The sequence below is a fragment of the Ursus americanus genome, chromosome 16 (assembly GCF_024610735.1).
Source record: "Ursus americanus isolate L20-20 chromosome 16, mUrsAme1.1.p, whole genome shotgun sequence".
Classification (NCBI taxonomy): domain Eukaryota; kingdom Metazoa; phylum Chordata; class Mammalia; order Carnivora; family Ursidae; genus Ursus; species Ursus americanus.
The window spans coordinates 47,600,032-47,620,833 of NC_142142.1; the positions used below are offsets into that span (position 1 = coordinate 47,600,032).

General features: G+C 47.9%; 1 protein-coding gene across 1 annotated transcript in view; it reads right to left on the reverse strand.

Moving 5' to 3' along the window:
* Positions 1-20,802, reverse strand: part of TECTA (tectorin alpha) — a 67,002-nt gene that overhangs the window by 22,003 nt on the left and 24,197 nt on the right. The window contains exons 9-11 of the mRNA XM_045797992.2: positions 19,525-20,098; positions 13,597-14,198; positions 5,469-6,030 (exon numbers count right to left, since the gene is read on the reverse strand). Coding sequence (XP_045653948.2) covers positions 5,469-6,030; positions 13,597-14,198; positions 19,525-20,098 — 1,738 coding nt within the window. The remainder of the gene's footprint in view (positions 1-5,468; positions 6,031-13,596; positions 14,199-19,524; positions 20,099-20,802) is intronic.

A 20,802-nucleotide genomic window follows, 5' to 3' on the forward strand; every position in this document is an offset into this window, starting at 1 on the left:
AACACAACCACAACAACAAAAGCTCAACTCAAAAATGGACAAGGGACTTGAATAGACACTTCTCCAAAGAGGGTGATATACAAATGGCCAGTAAACACATGGAAATATGCCCAACATCACTAATCATCAAGGAAATAAATATCAAAACCACAATGAAATACCACCTCACACTCAGTAGGATGGCTACTATTTAAAAAACTCAGAAAACCCAGTGTTGGCAAAGATGCGGAGAAATCGGAACCCTTGTGCTCTTTGGTGGGAATGGAAAATGGTGTAGTTGCTGTGGGAAGCAATGTGGCAGCGCCTCAAAAAATTAAAAATAGAATTATCATGTGATCCAGCAATTCCACTTCTAGATGTCTGCTCAAAAAATTTGAAAGAAGTTTCTCAAAGAGATTATATGCCTATGTTCATAGCAGCATTTTTCACAATAGCAAAAGCATGAAAGCAATCCAAGCATCGCTGGATGGATGAATGGATAAGCCAATGTGGTCTATACACACAATGGAATATTAGTCAGCCTTAAAAAGGAAGGAAATTCTGCAATGCACCACAACATGAACGAACTTTGAGGACATTATGCTAAGTGAAATAAGCCACCCACAAAAAGACAGATGCTGTGTGATTCCACTTAGAGGAGGTATCCAAAGTCTTCAAGTTCATAGCTACAGAAAACAGAATAGTCAGCTGCCAGGGGAGTGAGGAGTTAGTGTTTAATGGGTATAGAGCTTCAGTTTTGCAAGATAAAAAGAGTTCTGGAGAAGGATGGTGGTGGGGGTTGACAGCAATGTAAATACAACAAGGTGAGTACCTAATGTCACTGAACTGTAAGCTTAAAAATAGTAAAGAATGTAAATGTTATGTTCTGTATATTTTACCGCAATAAAAAAATTGAGAAAAATTACTATATCCTTACTTCGTTTGCTTTCTTTGTGAGACTGATCAGCTTTTCACTTGTTTATAATACGTTTGTATGTCTTCTGTGAACTGCCTTTCTATGTCCTCTGCACATTTTATGGTGTTGGATTTTTTTTCTTATTACATCGTAAAAGCTTTTTAAAAATTAAAAATAGACTTTTGTCTGTCATGTGTTACAAAGTATTTACTGTTTAGCTTTTAAATTGCTGCTGCTTCCTTTTTTTTGTATTTGATTATGCTTTTGCCATGTAGAAATTTAAATTTTTAAAGTTGTTGATTTACCAGGTTTTTTCTTCTGGCTTTGGGCATTTTGCTTAGAAAGGCCTTCTCGACTGCAGGATTACCAAACACAAAAACAAAAATGCCTGTGTCTTCTCCCAGTACTGTTATAACGGACATTTTTATGCTTGATCTTGGTTTTGTCTGGATATTATTTTTGGGTGAGAAGTAAAGCAGGATTTAGCTCTTTCCCCCCTTCTACTTGTCCTTAGTCCCTTGCCTATTTATTAAAGAATACATTTTCCCCCCAGTAATTTGAAATGCCGGCTTTACGGAATACTAATTTCTCTTTAGTGTTTGGGCCTATTTCTGGATTTTTCTCATCTTCCCACTGGTTGATCTTTCTTTCATGTCCCAGTGTTAACTTGGCTTTGTTACGGAAGCTCTAGAACACATTTTAATGTCCGAGAAGGTACACCAGCTATTTAGAGATGCCCGTTGTTCCAAGTATGCGGGTCCCATTCCCCCAACTAGACTCTATTTTGTACTCTGATTCTTCCGTGACACCCAAAACAGTCCGAAGAACAGGGCAGGTAGGGTTCATAAACATTTGATTCTTGAGAACAAACTTTAAAATTCCTAATGCTGATTTTCTCCACCCAAATGAAGTACTGAGAGCTGTGGGGCATGAGGGCTCTTACCCCTGGATTTCCACTGTGGTCACAAATGTGGCTTGCCGTGGCCAGTACACTGATTTCTTTAGCCTTCGTGCCTCGGAGGGGGGGCGGGACGTAGTACAATGCAGTGGACGAGGGCTGTGGAATTGGGCAGACTGGTTTGAGCCCTGGATCCGCCGCTAACTAACGCTGTCACTTGGGCACATTACCTACTCTATCTAAACCTGTTTCTTCCTCTGTCAAGTGCAGCTAATATCTCCCTCACCAAGTAGCTGTTAAGAGAAAATGGGGTGTATTTTGCAAAGCTTCTAGTCCACTGCCTGGTACTTCAATGACAGCGTCTGCTAATAATAGTGGCAACAGTCATAGTAGGAGAAGAATTTATTCAACAAGAATTTATTGGATCCGCGGAGGAATCTGTAAGAGAAGCCCTAATTACCAGACTTGGGATCCAGGACTCTGAATAAGAAAGGGAAGATGAGAATGACACTCAGCTCTGAGTATTCACCAGGTGTCCAGCATGGGGTGGCACGGATTATGAGACATCATTCCACTGAATTCTCACAGTAGCCCAATGGAGTTGGAAGACACCCCCACAGCCCTGATCCTATGCAGAGGTCCTGTACACCCCCTCCAACATCGGTGGGGGGGGCCCAGTCCCCAAGGCCCCCGGCCCGCCCAGGGTCAGAGAGGCAGCACCACCCAGCAGAAAGAGCATGGCCTGTAGCCACTTTCCTTGGGAAAGTTCTGACGTTTCTCAGAGCTTCACTTTCCTCCTCTAGAATATGGGACTATTAATGGCACCTACTTTACGGGGTGGCTGGGCAGAGAATATGAGCAAGGACTCATATCACACTTAGAACAGTGCCGGGCACATAGTCAGAGCCAAATCACTGTTAGGCGTTATGATTTTCCTCTCCTATGGCTTACTGTATGCTCACCATCTTCAATGCTAATTTAAGACCCCCATTAAGGGGCTGAAGAAATGACGGACTCAGCTGAGTGAATTTAAGGAGGGGTTAGTAATTAAGACAATGGACCTCTCTCTCCCCTTCTAAACCCATTTGTTCAACTTGGGTGAAGAAGCTTTCCAATGCATTTACAAATACGGTAATTGGGTAATGAATTATCCCATTGATAGGAACAGCCAATATTGTTAAAAACCAACAGAAGTCTGCCTTGTCACCAATAAGGGGTAAGTTTAACAGACAGTTCCGGATTACCCCCTTTCCCTTCTGAAAACGCCATTTCTTGTATCTCGACATGTGAGTGTTGAATTGGACTAATTCTTGGGGAGTGGAGGGCAGGGGGACGTGAACCCTGCCCTCACTTCTCAGAGGTTCATGGCACGTCCCATATGGTCACAAATCACCCTGTTGAAGACAGGCTTTTTGTGTTCACCAGTCTCTCAGATGGAATGTCTGAGTTAGGACTCAGTCTCCTACAGCTTTTCTCTGCTTCTGAAATTCAAAATGGAAAACTCAGCTGCCTCCAACTGTGCCCGCCCCCCCATCCCCACCCACATACCTTCTTTAAAGTATAATTTTTCCTCTTATTTTAGCATTTCTTTTTTTTCCCAGTCACTACCAGCATCTATCTCATCAGGAGCTCTCTTTCGGATCTTTGCCCCCGTCCTGAAATGCCAAGTTCGGGGGAGGTCTAACTGGCCCTCATTCATCCCAGCCTCAGCCCTGCAGGCAGGCAGCTGGTCTAGGCAGGGATGGGGCCCAAGGCCAAAGGTGAAACAGGACAGACTCTGCTCTGAGTGCCTTGGATAGAGCTCCCCATTCCTATATATAAAGGAGGCAACCCCATGTCTGTGCAGAACTTTGAGGAGGGGAGAGGGAAAGGTTAGTGGTAGAGAGACAGAAGAACAAGAAAAAATGGTCTTCATATCCTATGGAGTCTTCCTTTGCAAAACTGTTTCCCCACCCTGCACCACTTTTAGCCCTGTGGGTCCAAGTTGATAGAGGTAGGGGCATTTTCTTCCTCCCGGGTAAGGAAGAGGCTTCCCAACACAATTCCTTTCCTTTCCATAAGTGACAACAATGGAGACCTGTCATCTAAGGTGAGAGTTCCAGACGTTAGCTCCCTCTAAAAACAGTTCTTGCCTATGATTTCCCTGTGCACGGCAGCTAGAAGCAATGGGTTTTGGCATCCACTATGCCCTGACCTCCATCCCAGCCGCCGCAGGGAGTGGTTCAGCCACCACAACCTGGTTGCAGGAAAGGAGAGAACTCCTTGCAGTAAGTCTCAAGAGGAAGCAGGCAGTCTCTTGGTCTCTTTCCCAGCAGAGTTTCCCCATCCTGCACCGTATCTAGGTCCCCGGGACCAAAGCCTGGTTTTCTGATTTAGGTGAAGGCAAGCTCTCTGGCTCCACTGTGCTGACCCCAATGAATCCAGGGTAGCTCTGGGGACTTATCCAGACCCTGAATTTTTATAGGCATATTTATTTCACTGAGGTCACCGGAGGCCAATTAGTCTGGACAGTCACTCCTGCTGGCATCATCCCCACAACCTCTCACTCAGGGACCAGGCCAGCTGAAATGGTATTGGCATCTTTCCCTCCCTCTCCCTACTTCCTCCTGTCCTTCCCCCACAATCTACATGAATCCAATTATGTGGAATGTCAATCAGCCATGGGAGCCTTAAACTACAACCCTGTTTCTGGGTTTTCCTCGAAATCCTTTATCAGGATGGGAAGGGAGTTTATTCTCTGGGACCCCCACTGGATCACCTATTTAGAAAGCCGTGCATTCAGCAACCATTTGTAAGCTTTTCATACAGTTAGGCCTAGAAGAAATTTGCTGTCGCTAATGAGATCAAGATGGGAAAATGGACCAAGGCAGACTGGCCAAAGACCACTCGTGGTTTCTCCGCCCAATCTTTTCCTCTTATGTGCTTGACACAGGCAAATTATTCCAGTACATGAGTTGACAGCATGAGCTTTGGGGTTAGAAGGTCGAATCCTGACTTTGCCACTGAGATTGTATGACCTTAGGCAAGTTATTTAACTCCTCTGAGTCTCTGTTTCTCCCTGACTAATTGGGTTATTGAGGAGAATAAACGAGATAATGTTGATAAAGTCTTTGGCACTGGGCTTGGCTCAGAGCAAGCCATTAATATAACAACACCAACACTTGGCATGCATACAGCGTGTTATGCTTTCAATTACCTAATTTGATCCTCTGGTTGTTTCTGTAGCATAAAGGGTGTAGGCAGTGGCATTATCAAAGCACTATCAGGGGGAAACTAAGAACCAGGGAGGAAAAGCAAATCGCTCCAAGGTCACACCAACCCTTAAGGACAGAGCAAGGCTAGAATCCAGGGGCTCTCATTCTTTTTCTCATGCTTTTAACATTCTGCTATGTTTCGTAAATATAAAGACTCACATATGACATATATGAATCGAACAGAATAGCACACTTAGAGAAAGTATGTAAATTACCAGCGCCATGATGGGCCCATGTGGTTCTAGAACCAACTAGCCTAGGAAATGGAGGCTCTGGGAGCTTACACATCCTGTTTCAGAGGTCAGACTCAATTCCAAGCGCATATCCTTAGAGGGCTCTGCTCTGTGGACGTCAATGGGGTGGAATACTGGCCTGCCCACAGCAACCGAGGTACCCGGAGAGAGGGGGTGGGGACACTCACAGCACGATGTGTAGTTCCTCCAGCCAGGCACGGCGATCCCCTGAGTCTGACAGGTGCTGGCGTAGTTCTGCAGCCAGTTGCAGGCGGTCTGCACGGCGCCCCCATCGATGCAGGCATCAAACAGGCAGTTCTTGTAGAAGAAGGTGGGGTTCACTTTGCTGTGACACTTGGCGAAGCCGGCGTTCTGGTTGGGGATCAGGCCGCACAGCTGCTGCACCTTGGAGAACCCTTCCACCTTGGTGCAGGAGGGGCAGCGGTCCCCGCAGCCAACCTGGCAGAAGGTGTCCCTCTTCACCCAGCTCTGCCCAAACTCATTGACGCTGGAAGCAAGCAGACCCATGGGCATCTCCAGGTCATCCTCGGGGTTGCTGTTATAGCGGCCACACAGGCCGTACGTGCCATTCTGCATGCTCCGGGGGACCGTGACCGACAGGAAGCTCTTCCAGTCGTACACGACCTTGAGGCCGAACTCTGTCTCCACCACCACGTGGAAGCCGAAGGAAAAGATATTTATTTTCCCTTGTCCCAGCTTCAGGGGCAGATACAAGCGTTCGTTGTTGACCTACAGGAGAGAGAGCTTGCGGTAGAGAAATCTGGCTGGCCCAGAGAACACCCACTTCTGCTAACGATCGGTCTCGAGAGCGGCAGCCCCAGAGGGGGTCTGAGCAGGTTGAACGTAATCTTGGCAAGTGGTGTCGTTTATGTCAGTCAACTATTATTATTAGGATCTAAACAGACTTAAATGACTATCCTTTGTACACTAAGACACCTATTTATTTCGTTGCCTTCTGTTTACATAGCATTATTTCCCCCAGGAGTTCAAACTGTTTTCTCCAAGGTAATGAGAGGGTAATAAGAATTCAATTAAAGTTTAGACGAAAATACCAAAATGTAGAACTCCAATGTTTCTATTTCCAGCTGTACTGTGGATTTGTTTTAGGTTAAGCCCCAGTTTATTCATTCCTTTGGGATTTTTTTCCCCTCTCAAGAATGACTTGACTTTGCTGGTCCTTCTACCTAGGATGCCACTGTTCGCTCGTCAAACCCCCTCTCTGCCCCCAGACCCTGCTCAGATGTCCCTCTTCTATAAAGCAAGACTGTTCGAGCCTGTGCTGAGGATTAATCACGCCCTCAACTAGGCAACCAGAATGTGATTGATACTCGCGTTCTTCTTCAGTTTTGGCCAAGACCACGCATGTGTGCCCACTGCTGGGCGTGCATCACCGTCTGCCTTATATTACGGTGCGTTGTCCACACTTCTGTCTCACCTACAAGACCATGAGCAGCTTGAAGACAGGAACCACACTTTGATCTTTATGTCCATCTTCCCCTTGCTCCCTGCCGGGTGCCCAGTGCAATGCCTCACGCTGAGAGGGCCCTGGACACATGTTTCCTCTCATATATTTTCCATTCGTAAAACAAGGAAATCCTTAACATACACCTCCGGAACTGCATTGCCCTTGCACTGCCCTATTTGGATTCAGATGAGCCAAATCCTCTAGCCCTTGGCTGGGTGGGTACGTGATGGAAAATAACACTACTGTGAGGGCCAGGAGAGCAGGTCTTCTTCTCCAGAGAGGCAGGGGGCTGCTCCTCTGGGTGTGTTCTAACACTGCTCCCTGACCAGAAACGCCTTCCCTTCCTACCGTAATCTCTCCCTTATCCGACACTCCCCCATTCTAACTGCTACTGCTGTGGTTCAGACCCTCACCACCTTCACCCTAACTACTGAATACTCTCCTAATGGGTCTCCCTGCTCTGGTATTGCCCCTCTCCTCCCTTCACTCACTGCTGCCACACCAGCATCTTTCAACGCCATTGAAAGCCATCTATCCAATACTTCAAACCCTCTCCATGGCTTGAGTAAAATGTCTCATACACGCAGCAGATCACGAACGGCTCTCCAGGAGCTGCCCCCACATCTCGCAGACCCAGTTCACTTCCTTCCCCTAGTCCAGCAATACCCAACACTTTGCAGTTCCCCAAATGAACGAAGTTGTGCCATTCCTCTGCTGCAAGTGTGGTGGTGCTTTCTGGGTCCTGCCCAGGACCTTAACCTCAGCCACCGTGACTATGAGCTAATGATAACTCACAGCTGGTCTTGGCCCAGAAGGTTATGACCTCACTCCATTGCCCCCTCCACTGCAAGGGTAGTCCTTGGCCGATGACAAACCCACACAGGGGACCAGGGGACCAACTCTGTGTTCAGGTCATGTGCCAGAGATCCTGGTGGCCCAGGCTGAAGCTGGTCTCCAGCTCAGACCATATCCTTGCTGACCTCTCTTCCCCTGGGGCTTCCTTCACTTTCCTAAGAATTCCCAGCTCAGACTCTGCTTCTAGGGACCCAGCCTAACCCAGCAATGATGCCCTTCCCCTTGTCCTTCCTCTCTACAGGGTGATATTCACCCTTCACATTGTAACCCAACTATCTCCTCCTCTATGAATATTTGTCTAAGTGGAATTTATTCATTCCTTTGGCACCACTGTGTGCCAGTCACTGTGCAAAATGCTGGAATAAAACACAGGACCCTTCCCCTAGTCGCTCACAGGCATGTGGCAGAGAAAGTACATAAATCGATACTAATAACATCATCTGATAAAAGCAACGATAACGATAAATGGATGCACCAGCCTCAGCCTGAGGACAGCATCGGGCATGCCTGCAAAAGATGATACATGCCCACCTGGTCCTAAAGGATGAGGAGTGTTGGCCAGTCAAGGAAGAATGAGATGAAGAACAGGGAATCCCAAGAAAAGGGCACAACCCAAGCACAGGTCAACTGGAGAGAAAAAGCCTGATAAATAGGAAGAACTACAGCAAGTTAGTACTGCCAGAGCATAAAACGTGGTCTTGGGAATCGTGGGACACGAAGATAGAGGTGGGGAGGGCCTGGATCATAGAAGACCTTGTATGTAACACGACACATGACAGAGGCCATGAGATCAAGCCTGACAAAGACCTATTCATTTTGCAGAAAAGAAGTCACTGGTGACCTTCATAAGAGAACTTCAGTAGAGCGAGGAGACCAGAAGTCAGATGGCACAGTTCAACAGCAACTCGGAGATATGGAACCAGATCTTCCAGGAAGATCTCTCTCTCCAGGAAACTGGAAAGGAAGGGGAGGTGAGGGACTGAGCAGAAGTTGGTGGTGAATCGGGGTCAAGGTTTGCTCTAGAAGGAACATGTTTATGGGTTGAAGAGAAGGACCTAACACAGGAGAGAGAGGAGATGACAGACAGGCAAGATCCCTGAGAGGGCAAAACAGAGATGGACAGGTGGAGAATGGCCGTGGAAGGGAGGGGATGCCTCACTCTCCATGCCTGGAAGGAAGGAAGTGAAGAGGATGGTGTGACAGGTCATTTCAGGACTGCAGGAGGGTGGAGCAGGGAGGGGATGGTGCCAGGGGAGCATAACTTTCTCAACCAGGAGACCCAGAGGTGGCGATACGGGCCCTGTGCAGACACAGAAGCCAGATGTGGAAGGTCACAGAGGGCAGCTGAGGGTGTCCGAGGGGACACCCGCCTGCCTTGAAGACCCACACCAGTAGACTAAGGGCTGTGCATACAAAGGCTCACGTGTACCAACCTGCTTTTCCTCCCGAGTTTCCTTGCATTCTGCATTCTTGGCTACAGGGTACCAAGCAGGAGGCCAGCCTTGGGGGTAGGTAATAGGATCAGACTCAAGCCAATAGGGCTTGCAAATTCTGTCACTGCCCAGGAGCACCCTGGGAAAGAAACCTCCTCCAACTCAGATGGGCAGGCATGGCTTCTCTCTGCCTCTGAAGCCTCATGAACGCCACCTCCATCCCAGCTTCACTGTCCTGTCTTTCTCTGCAAGTGACAAATGGAGGGAAAGATGAAGCAGAGGGAGAGGAGGCACCGAAAGGGAGAGGTTGGTATGGAAGCAGAGCCTGTTGGCTGGAGCAGGAAGGCCCAGAGGAGAAAGAGAACAGGGCATGGGGATGAGTGTCAGAACATGTACTGCAAATACTTAAGCATCAGGAGTAAGACCACGTACCAGATCTTTAGCAGAGAGCTTTCCTTTACACAACTGGCCCAGATCTGCTTCTACAGCTTCTCCAGCGGTCCTGAGGTCCCCTCGCCCCCCACACTTTGTTTTCTTTTCCTAGAATGCTTTTATCTCATTCTCAGCCTGCTTGACGTACTCCTTCAAGGCTCAGCTCTGGGTTACCTCTTCCAGAAAGCCTTCCCTGAATCCCCCGATGCTGGAGTAGGCAACCTGTGTGCTCACGACCCTCTACATGGCCCATTTTTGGAGCATTTCCCATTCCATCCACATAACCTGCTAACACGTCTGTCTCTGCTAGTAGACTCTGAGTTCTCTTGGGACAGAGGTCATGTCTGATTCATTCTTCTACCCCCAGAGCTTGGCACAGAATGGGCATCAATATAAGCCCATCAAACTAAACTGAGCGAGGGTGATGCTCAAAACCTCACTCTTCGCTGGTGGCCACAGGATTGCCAATAGGTGAATAAAGACACTGGCTGTGAGGATCCTTGTCAGCCTTCCCTCGTCCTGGACCATGAAGCGTTTGGTTGTGCTGAAGCCCAGGGGCCATGGCAGGGGAGAGCAGGTGTCTGTGGTGCTCTAGCTGTGGATGGCTGAGATGTGGGCTGCTCACCCCCATGACCCTCTCTGGGATATAGACAGCATGTTTATTTCTAGTGTCCCTTGTTTTAGTGGTTTCCCTACATCCTTCTGTACTGCTTAGTGCAAGGCAAGGTCAGAGTCATAGAGGGACCCTGCATTCCAAGGAATCACTTCCATGGCACCTCCACTTCTGGGAGTATCAGCAGTGACCCAGGGGCCCCTGCTGTGTGTCCCCCAACACTTCATTGCACACTGTCATTGTGATGGTCATTATTCTTTTTTTTTTTTAAGATTTTATTTATTTATTTGACAGATAGAGACAGCCAGCGAGAGAGGGAACACAAGCAGGGGGAGTGGGAGAGGAGGAAGCAGGCTCACAGCGGTGGAGCCTGATGTGGGGCTCGATCCCATAACGCCGGGATCACGCCCCGAGCTGAAGGCAGACGCTTAACCGCTGTGCCACCCAGGTGCCCCTGATGGTCATTATTCTTGACAGTGACTAATAATAACATTATTCTTGACAGTGACTAATAATAACATCACGGGAAAAACAAATGCAAATTATTGAACAAGCAGATCCTGGAATGCATATTAATAATTCAAAGTAAATTCTAAATCTATCCCTCAGGCCCCCAAAGAAAAGAACCTTCAAGCATCCTGAACTCGATCTTCATGTCAGAGATTTGCAAGCTATACACCGTTTGCAGCTTGAGTACTTAGGACTGCTGGGTGACTCAGAAAGACAGACTCTGGAGCACCTGGGGGCTAAGTTGGTTTAATGTCTGACTTCAGCTTAGGTCATGGTCTCAGGATCCTGGGATCGAGCCTCACGTTAGGCTCCCTGCTGAGCAGGGGGTCTACTTCTCCCTCTCCCTCTCCCTCTGCCCCTACCCCTTGCTCATGCTATCTCTCTCTCAAATAAATAAATAAAATCTTAAAAAAAAAAAAAAGAAAGAAAGAAAGACATAAGACATGCCCTGGCTAGGATTCCCCCCTCCACCCCTTTAATCAATTCCTCCTTGATGCCCATCACTTACTCCCTGTTGTGAGTTGAACTGTGTCCCCCCCACAAAAGACAGGCTCAAGTCTTAACCCCTAGTACCTGTGAAGGTGGCCTTATTTGGAAATATGGTCTTTGCAGGTGCATCACGTTGAGATGAGGTCATGTTGGATCAGGGTGGGTGCTATAGCCAAAGACTGGCATCCTTAAAGGGGGCGAGCAATGTGGCCCAGGAAACAGAAAGCACAGAAGGACAAGGCCACATGAAGACGAGGCAGGGACTGCAGTGATGCTGCCACAGGCCAACCAACTGCCTACAACCGCCAGAAGCTAGGAGCTGATTTGGGGTTCTTAGCCTCTAGAACTGGGAGAGAATATCTTTCTGTTGCTTAAAACCGCCTAGTCTATGATACGTTGTGATGGCAGCCCAGGGAAATGCATACTCCCTTCCCTCTCCATCACTTAAGGGGTGAGAAACCAGCTGTGTGGTGCCCATGGCTCTTGCCTTTAAGCATGAACACATACCATGAGACCATGGCAGGACACATGCTGGGAAGGTGAGCTGACCCATCAGGGCCTTGGCCCAACAGCAGGTAGCAAGGGAGGGAGACACTTAGGGAGAGCTGGGAATTAGCCACCACGAAAGACAGCAGGGACAGCACAAAAGAGAGGAAGTGTTCACGAGGCTCCAGTGGTCTCCCTGTGAAAATAACTGGGTCAGAAAACAGCATGCGAGTCTCAGAGATCCATAAACCTAAATGTCAAAGAGTGTGTAACATGAGGCAGAAAATGCAATTTCAATAATACAATGCATGGGACAGGACCTATGGGCAAATTATATTTTTAGAAGAAGAAAATGGTAGAATGGTGGAAAGGTGTTGAATGTTAAGGGGATAAGGAACTGCAGGAAAATGTATAAATCTAAGGGTAGAAATAGATCAGATGAGGAGAAAAAGACAAATACAATGTAAGCCACTTGGACAAAGTGACCCATGTGTTCGTTTTAACACATGTGATGACAAAATGGAGTTGAGGACTGTTACTGCAAAGGGCAGCTTCGGCTATCTGGACATCTGTGGGAAGACTTAAGCGGCTACAAGCAAGGCATCCAATGTATTCCTATCTTGCCTCTGTGGCAATTTAATCCCACAGATGATGAGGACGTGGTCAGCAACAAAATGAAAGTCCTAGGGACCGTAGGAGAGAGGGACTATTATGTCATCTCATTCATCCACTTGACAATGTGTTGAGTGTCCTGACATCAGAGCGCTGTAGAGTCATTTCACATAAAGATGAATGAGGTAGAGTTCCTGCCCTCAAGAAGCCCACGACCAGTACGGAGCGAGTCAGACATGAGCATCCCCCCAGAATGACAATACGATTCATGCAGTCGTGGGTGTAGGGACCAACTGTTCTGGGAAGCACAGAGGAAAGCAGTCAGGGGTTGGGTATAATATCCAAGGAAGGGAAGAAGAATGGGCACAGCGAGTCCCCTGCCTTAGATGCCAAGAAGGCACATTTTTGGATAAACGTGAAAGGGCAGGCATTTAGGAAGCTCAGAAGCCTCTCTCTGCCAGAGAGGGAGGGTAAGGCGATTCTAAGGAAGGAAAGAGATCTGGAGAGCTGTTCAGGGAACTCTCCAGTAAGAGCTCAGCATTTTTCAGAGAATGTATACAAGGTGGAAAGGAGTCTCCTTAGAGATAAATTACACCACAGGTCAGCAAGGGTCATGCCAAGAGGCTCACACCCCGTATCAGCTCCTCCAAAACGCTGGGCAGGGGCTGCTGGCTGGTTTGTCAGCACTCCTGATTCCACTCAGAGCAAGACCCTGGAGAAGGAGGGGCTGGGTCTGTTGCAGGGGCTGATGTCCTCAGGCCTGACGATGAGCACACAGAGCTCCTCCAGCCCTATCTTCCCCTATCTTTGTCAAGGGGGTGGAGGGTAGAAGGAGGGAACTGAGGCCCAAGGGGAAGATTGTAGGAGGCCCCCGAGGGCTCCAGATGTGTGCGAGACTCCTAAACTCCCGGATCTCATGGGGGCCAGTGGGGAGACAGGAAGAGGTGGGAAGAAGGCCAGAGCAGGGAGACACCATGCTGGTCTCCACAAAGGGAAGGAGGTGGTTGGGGCAGTAGTACCACTTAGAGACGTCTAAGCCGTGCTAGGCACGTGTTCTTTTCTGCAGATGGAGTGACTGTCCAAGGACACACAGCGGTAGCCCAGCTGGGACTCGAATCTAGGTCTGTGCTCTCTCCAACATACTCTGCTACATGAGGAAGGATACCATTTCTCTTCCTGATTCCGTGCCTTGGGCAGAACATTTTTCTCTCTGAGGCTCAGTGTCCTTACCTGTAAGATAGAGACAGAAAATCTCCAGGGCCTCTCTCTGCTCTAACATCCTATGTTTCTCCTTGGATTCTAGGCCAACCCAATTCAGGGGCAGCCTGGCCCGCTAACCCAGAACCCCCATGCTCACATCACCACAACTCCTTTCCTGCTGTCTGGCCTTGACTACTCACCAGCACCGTGTGCTTGTAGGCCCTGTGAATCACAATGCTGTAGTCAAACACAGTCACGTCCACCTGCTTGACCCACAAGGCCAGCGACGGGTCCCGGTCCTCATTCTTGGCTGTGACGACGAACTTGGGGAAAGTGTCTGAGCTTGGCCTGCTTCCTGTGGTGCACAGGATGAGGGGGCAGCTGGTCTGGAAGTCAAAGGGGTAGCCATCAAAGGTCAGGTAGTGGCCGTAGCCTGAGACGATGCAGGAGGCGTCGGTGCGGGGCTGACAGTAGTATAGGCCTCCCTCCTCCATGCAGTACTCGTCCCCCTTGCACGGGATGCTCTCACAGTGGACGCTGTTGTCTGTGCCGTTGCAATAGCAGAAGATCTGGCAGTCCACGTCCACCCAGAAGGTCTCATTGGTGGCAAGCTGGTGGCCCTCAAAGTTGCAGCCGCACTCGCTGCGGGTGACGCACTGGCTGCCTTGCAGAGCATAGCCCTCGTCACACTGACAGCCCTCAGAGCAGGTGTCCACACAGATGGGGCCCAGGGCCAGCGTCTCACAGGTCTCCATGCATGTCACGCACTCCTCGAAATGGCTGTTCTCCGGGCATTCCAGAGCTGAGGGTGGCCAAGGAGAAGACAGGCTTGAGCAAGGGACAGGGGTCAGAGAGAGCGTGAGTGCACTCGCTAGACGCATGTGGTGTGTACGTGTGCACACGCTGCACGTGACTGTCGTGTGCTCGACACTACTGTCATCCTCCTTTGGGGTGATCAGAGGCTCAGGGAACCCCTCGTGTGCTCCCGTGCTCCCGGGGCACTTAGCTTTCGTTGTAGAAGTTTCCAAGACCATGAGCCCTAGTGAGCACCCACTACATGCCAGACATCGTTGTGGACAGCTTGGTCTAACTTTGCTCAGCAGCCTGGGAGAGAAGCAAAGTCTTCTCATCCCTGTCTCACAGATGAGAAACTCAAGTTCAGGGACATAACTTAATCCAGCCTGTAAGGAGACTCGAATCCGGATCTCCCAACACTAAGTCCCCTGACTTGAGGACTCTGGAGGGAGAGTGTCCCAGAGAGAATCAGTGCTTTGGGACCATAGAGACCTGGGGGTACCATCTGTGAGCCTGGGCTCTTCTTTTATTAAATAAAGATGATACTTACCTAGCACAGTCGTTCTGAGGATTAATGACCTAATATATTAAGTCTACAGTACAGCCTCAATAAATAGAAAACCTTTCCCCTATTCACACTTCCTTCTATTAGGATATACTTTATGAAGGCATTTTTACTCTATAAATTGGCTTTCCCTTTGTCTTTCCTTTCTCTGCTCCGGGTGTCCTCAGGCCTTTTCTACCTCCTCCCCGCCTTCTGCCCCTGGTCCCCCCACCTTCTTTGCTCACATTCTTTCCCCCGCCTGGATGGACCCCACAAAGTCAAATCCTACACATCTGTCAAGAATCATTTCATATTGCACTTCTGCCCGGAAGCCTTCCTTGATAGATCATGTCTCCGAGCCACGAAGGACGGCACACAGTATGGTAACAGTGCGGGATGCTCACCATACAGTTCCGGGTCATCTTCCCATTTCTCTTTATTATTTCGGCCTGCCCAAATGTAACCCGGGCAGGGCATGGAGGAGTCCAGCAGCCGGGAGAAATCTACCTGCACGTATGTGTAGTCTAGAGCTCTGCGAAGGCCCCCACTATCCCCTGGGACAATAGGGGCCTATTCTTTACAACTTTCTTTAGCTTTTATGCATACTCTCACTCCTTGATAGTGTTTTACAATCCAAGGACAGAGAGGACACTACAGAGAAATAAATTGCTTGGCAATAACAGCTCTGCCCACAAGTACCAACTCAACAGTTCTGCACCATGTACTGAGAGCCAATCTTTTTTCCTCTGGGCTAAAGGACTATCTCCACTCCCGTTGACTACAATACCATACGGCTTTGGAGTTGAAGGCTAGTTCAGCACTGATTAAATATGTCCGTACAGAGGGATTTTCACATTTGTCTCTAAATTATGAATGTTATAACATGGACTGCAGGTTTATGGTGATAGCAAATAACATGACTTATTTAAATGGCTCTCACTTGATGACTTATTGTGTTGTCTGAATTTGTCTGAAAGTCTGGAACATACAGACGTGAAGTAATAAAACTTCCTCTGGCCCCTGAAATGCCTCTGTGAAATTATTTAATTGGGCAGCCTAGCTCAGAACACAGAGCGGTGGTCGTCTCTCCTCTCTCTCTCTCCGCTGGGCCCAGAGAAGACTGTGTTCCTGATTTGCAGCTCTTACTCAGCCCAAGCCCAGCCTGCAAGACCCTGGCCAGATTAACCCCTCAGTACCCGAGTCTTCCTTATCAAACGTTCACGCTCCAGTCCTTCTTGCCAGACCCTTGGCTGCTTTTGTCCACAAGTCTCTCTCTCTCTCTCTCTCTCTCTCTAAAAAAGGCACTGTAAAGAGGAGGGCTCTGTAGAGGAGGGGTGGTGAGAAGCTATTCTCGGCAGCCATCACACCCAGGAAAAGAGGGAATCATCCCCACTGCACTGTGCTTCACACCGACAATGCCACCAAAGTGTGCTCCGTGCACTACAAAAGCAACCCAGAAACATGGCCTGCTGGGCGGAGTTCATAGTCTGAAAGGACAGCGGACCTGGCGGGGCAACAACATGGATTTGGTAGGGGGCAGGCTCAGTAACCCCATACCGTGAATGAACTGCAACCAGAAAGCTGAGACCAGGAGAGGGACAGAGATCATAGTAGATAAGCTGCAGAGAGGACCAGAGAGGATATGGAGGCAGATTAAAAAGAAGGTTTTGGGAATGTATTACAAGGTGCCACGAGATGTGGTGGTCAGGAGAGAACTTGGAGCTTTTCTCCCTGTAGGTGACATATGAATGTGCCCAGAATTCCAGCTTTAGGATTCACAGCATCGACTGTTCACCCCTCCCTGGTGTGGTTAAGGTTCACTGAGAATATCATCACCTTTTCTGAGATGACAGCCACCAAACCATCCACAAGCTCCTTGGGCTCCCAAAGCTCAGAAACCAGAGATATAAAAAGACAAGCCTATATGAATGTATGCAATATGTGTGTGTGTGTGTGTGTGTGTGTGTGTGTGTGTGTGTGTGTGTTAGTTCTTAGCTCTAAGATGTTTCTGTTGAAAGGGCTTCATGGCAAAGCAAGAATACCCTTATAGCAATGCATAAGCCTCACCCAGATCCTGGCTTCTAGGAACAGTCTCCACCAGGGGGAATTAGGGCTTCTTGGAGTAATGGCTGATCCTAGTCTGAGGCAGGGAAGGTTACAGGATGAATGTGGAGCACCTTGTTATACCAGAAAGTGAGAAAGTGACCAAGGCATGCCCAAAGGACATAGGAGGCAGCTTGAAGAGCTCCCACAGGCCAAATTTGGAATAATTTTAGCACCAAAATCATGAACAAATATAATATGAAATATAGATAATTGAAAAAACAGGAATGTGTGTGTCCATATTGATAAGATAGATGACTGACACTTAGGTTGCTATGAGTCCATCCACAGCCAAATGGATAAAAAAGATGTGGGGTGTGTGTGTGTGTGTGTGTGTGTATGGTATGTATAGATATACTATATATATATATATAGAGAGAGAGAGAGAGTATAGAATAGAATATATAGAATATTACTCAGCCATTAAGAAAGAATGAAATCTTGCCATGTGCAATGATAGAGATGGAGCTAGAGTGTATTATGCTAAAAGAAATAAGTCAGTCAGAGAAAGACAAATACCATATGATTTCACTCCTATGTAGAATTTAAGAAACAAAACAGATCAACAAACAAAGAAAAAAAGAAACAAGCAGAAAAAAACAGACTCCTGAATACAGAGAACAAACAGGTGGTTGCCAGAGGGGGATGGAAGGAGCAGTGAAATATATAGATAAAGGGGATTAGAAGTATACTTATAGCAATGAGCACTGAGAAATATATAGAATTATTAAATCATATTGTACACCTGAAACTCATATAACACCATATGTTAATTATACTTCAATTAAAAGATGATTGAGATAAGATGGATGGATGGATAGATGGATAAATGGATGGCCGGATGAATGGATGGGTGGGTAGAAAAATGGATGGATGGATGGATGGATCGATGAATGGATAAATGGATGGATGGATGGATGGATGGATGGATGGTTGAATGAATAATAGATGAATGACAGGCAGACATGCAGAAGAAAAGGAAAGCCTCTTGGTTATAGTAGAATGGCATCTATACTTTGGTAAATAAGTGAACAGAGTGCTAGAGCTGGAAACCATCAGCTTGTAATCCTCATGCTAAAAAGACTCATACAAGCAAAGATCATCAATGGGCGTTAAAGAGAGGTGGAGGATTTTGATATCAGCCTACAGCTAGCATTTTGCCCTGTTTGCTTTATCATCCTCTCTCACACTCTCTCTGCAGGATACTTGTATGGTCTCCCCACTGGTAGCTGATTAGTTGTAAGAGAACAAAACAATGTGACCACAGAATGGAGATATTTGGCAACATCTGACCAGGGGACCAGCGTGCCCATCTCCACTGAGAGGCTGGACAGTGTATGCACTGTATGTAACGCAATACCATGAGAAAAACAGCCATTACCTATGCAGAAGTCTGAGAGAGGACACACAGCAGGACCTAATCACGAGGAAACATCAAACCCAAATGGAAGGTCATTCTATTTTAAAAGGTGGGAGGCTGTATTCTTTAAAAATGACAATAAAAGAGAAAGAAAGCTAAGGAATTATTCCAGATTAAAGGAAACTAAAGAGACATAACAGCTCTAAACACAACATATGGTCTTGGACTAGATCTGTATTGCAGGGGGCAAGCCATAAAGGACATCACAAGTCAATTGACAAAATTAAAATATGGATATTAAATGATTGTATCAGTGTTAAATTTCCTAAGGTCAGTAACTATCCTGTGGTTCTGTAAACGAGTGTCATTATTCTAAGGAAATACACACCAAAGTATTTAGGGGCAGAGGGGTATGATGTATGTAACTTACTTTCAGATGCAGAGAGAGAGAGCATGCAAGAGAGAATGATAAAGCAAATGGGGCAAAATGCTCACTGTGGGTTAATGTGAGCAATGGGCACACAGACATTCATGCAATGCTTCTATAACTTTGCAACTATTTCAAAATAAAAGGTTTTGAGAAATAAACAAACTAGATAGCAGGAGATACAGTGGAAGAGAGATGAACAGACGTAGAGGATGGAATCCTAATGGTGGCATTGGTTTGGGTTTGGGGCCAATCTTTTTGGTGGGAAAGGGATGCGTGCTGAAGCCCAGGTGGGGCAGTCCTTGCTCCGGGCATGGGTCCCGTCCTCTCTGCCACTCCTCCTGCCCTTCTACTTCATGCCTCCCTCTGGCCTCCCCCATTGCCACGGGTGTTATATGTCAGGGCTTCTCAGCATTATTCTAATTACTGCTAGTACTGCCACCGCCCTGCTGAGAGGGGTCAGATACTTGGGGGACAAAATGAAAAAACAGCAACATGGGACTCTCTTCATGGCCATTGTCAGGCTTGCCCCAGGGAGCAGTGCTAATCTCTACTCCGTGAAAGGCTTCTGACTGATCACCTTCTATTGAAAGAATGGAGCCGTTCATTGCCAAGAAAGAAGGCACCATTGCGGCCATCACAAAGCCTTCGAGTCTTTGGTATGACGCGTATGCTCCGCTAGCTAAAACCAGGAGTCAATAGGATGGCTAATTGCTCCACAATGAAGAGACACTGTGTGATCAGAAACAGAAATAAACGTGAGAAACAGTCTGGTTTGGGGTGAGGGACCTTCCAAAGGACACACCAGACTGGGAAGGTACACACAAGCATCCGACTGTCCTTGAGCTCAACTCCCGCACCCCCTAGGTGGCCTCCCACATCACGGAGCCCCAACTTACGGCAGAAGTCATAGGTCCGCCAGGGGCCCACCTCCACATCGGCGTTCTTGCAAGCGCTTGCATACCGCGCCACAGAGTCACAGAGTTCCGACTCATTGCCCCCGCTCTGGCACAGGCGGAAGAGGCAGGTGCGGTAGTAGGCGGTGACATTGACCACCCCGTGGCACTCGAGGAAGGAGCTGTTGGAGGGGTCATTGATGATGCCACACCTGGAGCGGCTCCGATAAAATTTGAGCAGCTCCGAGTCATTGTTGCAAGCCTTCAGCAGGTCCCCACACTCCCCGTTGCAGATCTCCTCAAAGGTTGTCCAGCTTTCCAGGAACACCGCCAGGTTGTCCGTGCACTTGCCGTTGGGGAGACAGAACTCATCGCTGGCGTTTGCATTAAAGAAGCCACACAGCCCGCCCGTGCAATTGAAGTAAACGGTGGAGAGCCGGATGTACAGCAGACCAATGTCCGAGTATTGGACGCTCACGACACCCCTGGACTCCACCGTCGTGCTGTTTTTGTTTCGATAGATTTCCAGCTTCCCCGAAGGATGGAAAAAAGGTAATTCCACTTCCTGACCATTCAGCTGAAAAACCAAATCACTATCATCAATTCCAGATGCACACGGAGTACCCACAATTTCCGCCATGAAATAAAGACATGGTTCTGCCCCGTGACTCGCCCTTTGAGAAATGTCAAGAAGCTGGCAGGCTATGGAAACCACAGACACACACAAACTGTTTCTTCATGGGCATCTCTCTTTCTTTCTTTCTCCACTCCTCTGATTCAACACACTTGCTGTTTATTTGCGTATACATGAGACCCTACTCTAGCCACAGACAGAGGTGAAATGTGAGGAAATTTGTCTCCACATACATGTGGCTTCTTCCTGCTGCCCGACAGCTCCTTTTCACTGATGGCACCCTTCCTTCCCCACCTTTCTGGCTCCTTCCTTTCCTTCATATGTGACTGTTCCTGTGTCCTAGCCCCTTGGGACCATATAGTTTCTCTCTAATTATCTAGCTGTCCATCTACCTATCTACCTTTTACTATTCTTTTAATAAATTAATCTCTGCCAGTGGGTCGATGGGAATGAAAACAGCCTCTTTAGTCTGTGGATGTGTGTTTTCCAAGCTCCTGGCGCAAGACTGCGTTGACTTTTATTTTCTAAATTAGACCTCCTGTGATATTACGACATACACTTGGGCTGGGAGCAGGGAGAGCTGCCCTCGCATCATGCCAGCTCCACCACCACTGAGCTGTGAGATCCCCCATCCCTCACTTAGCCTT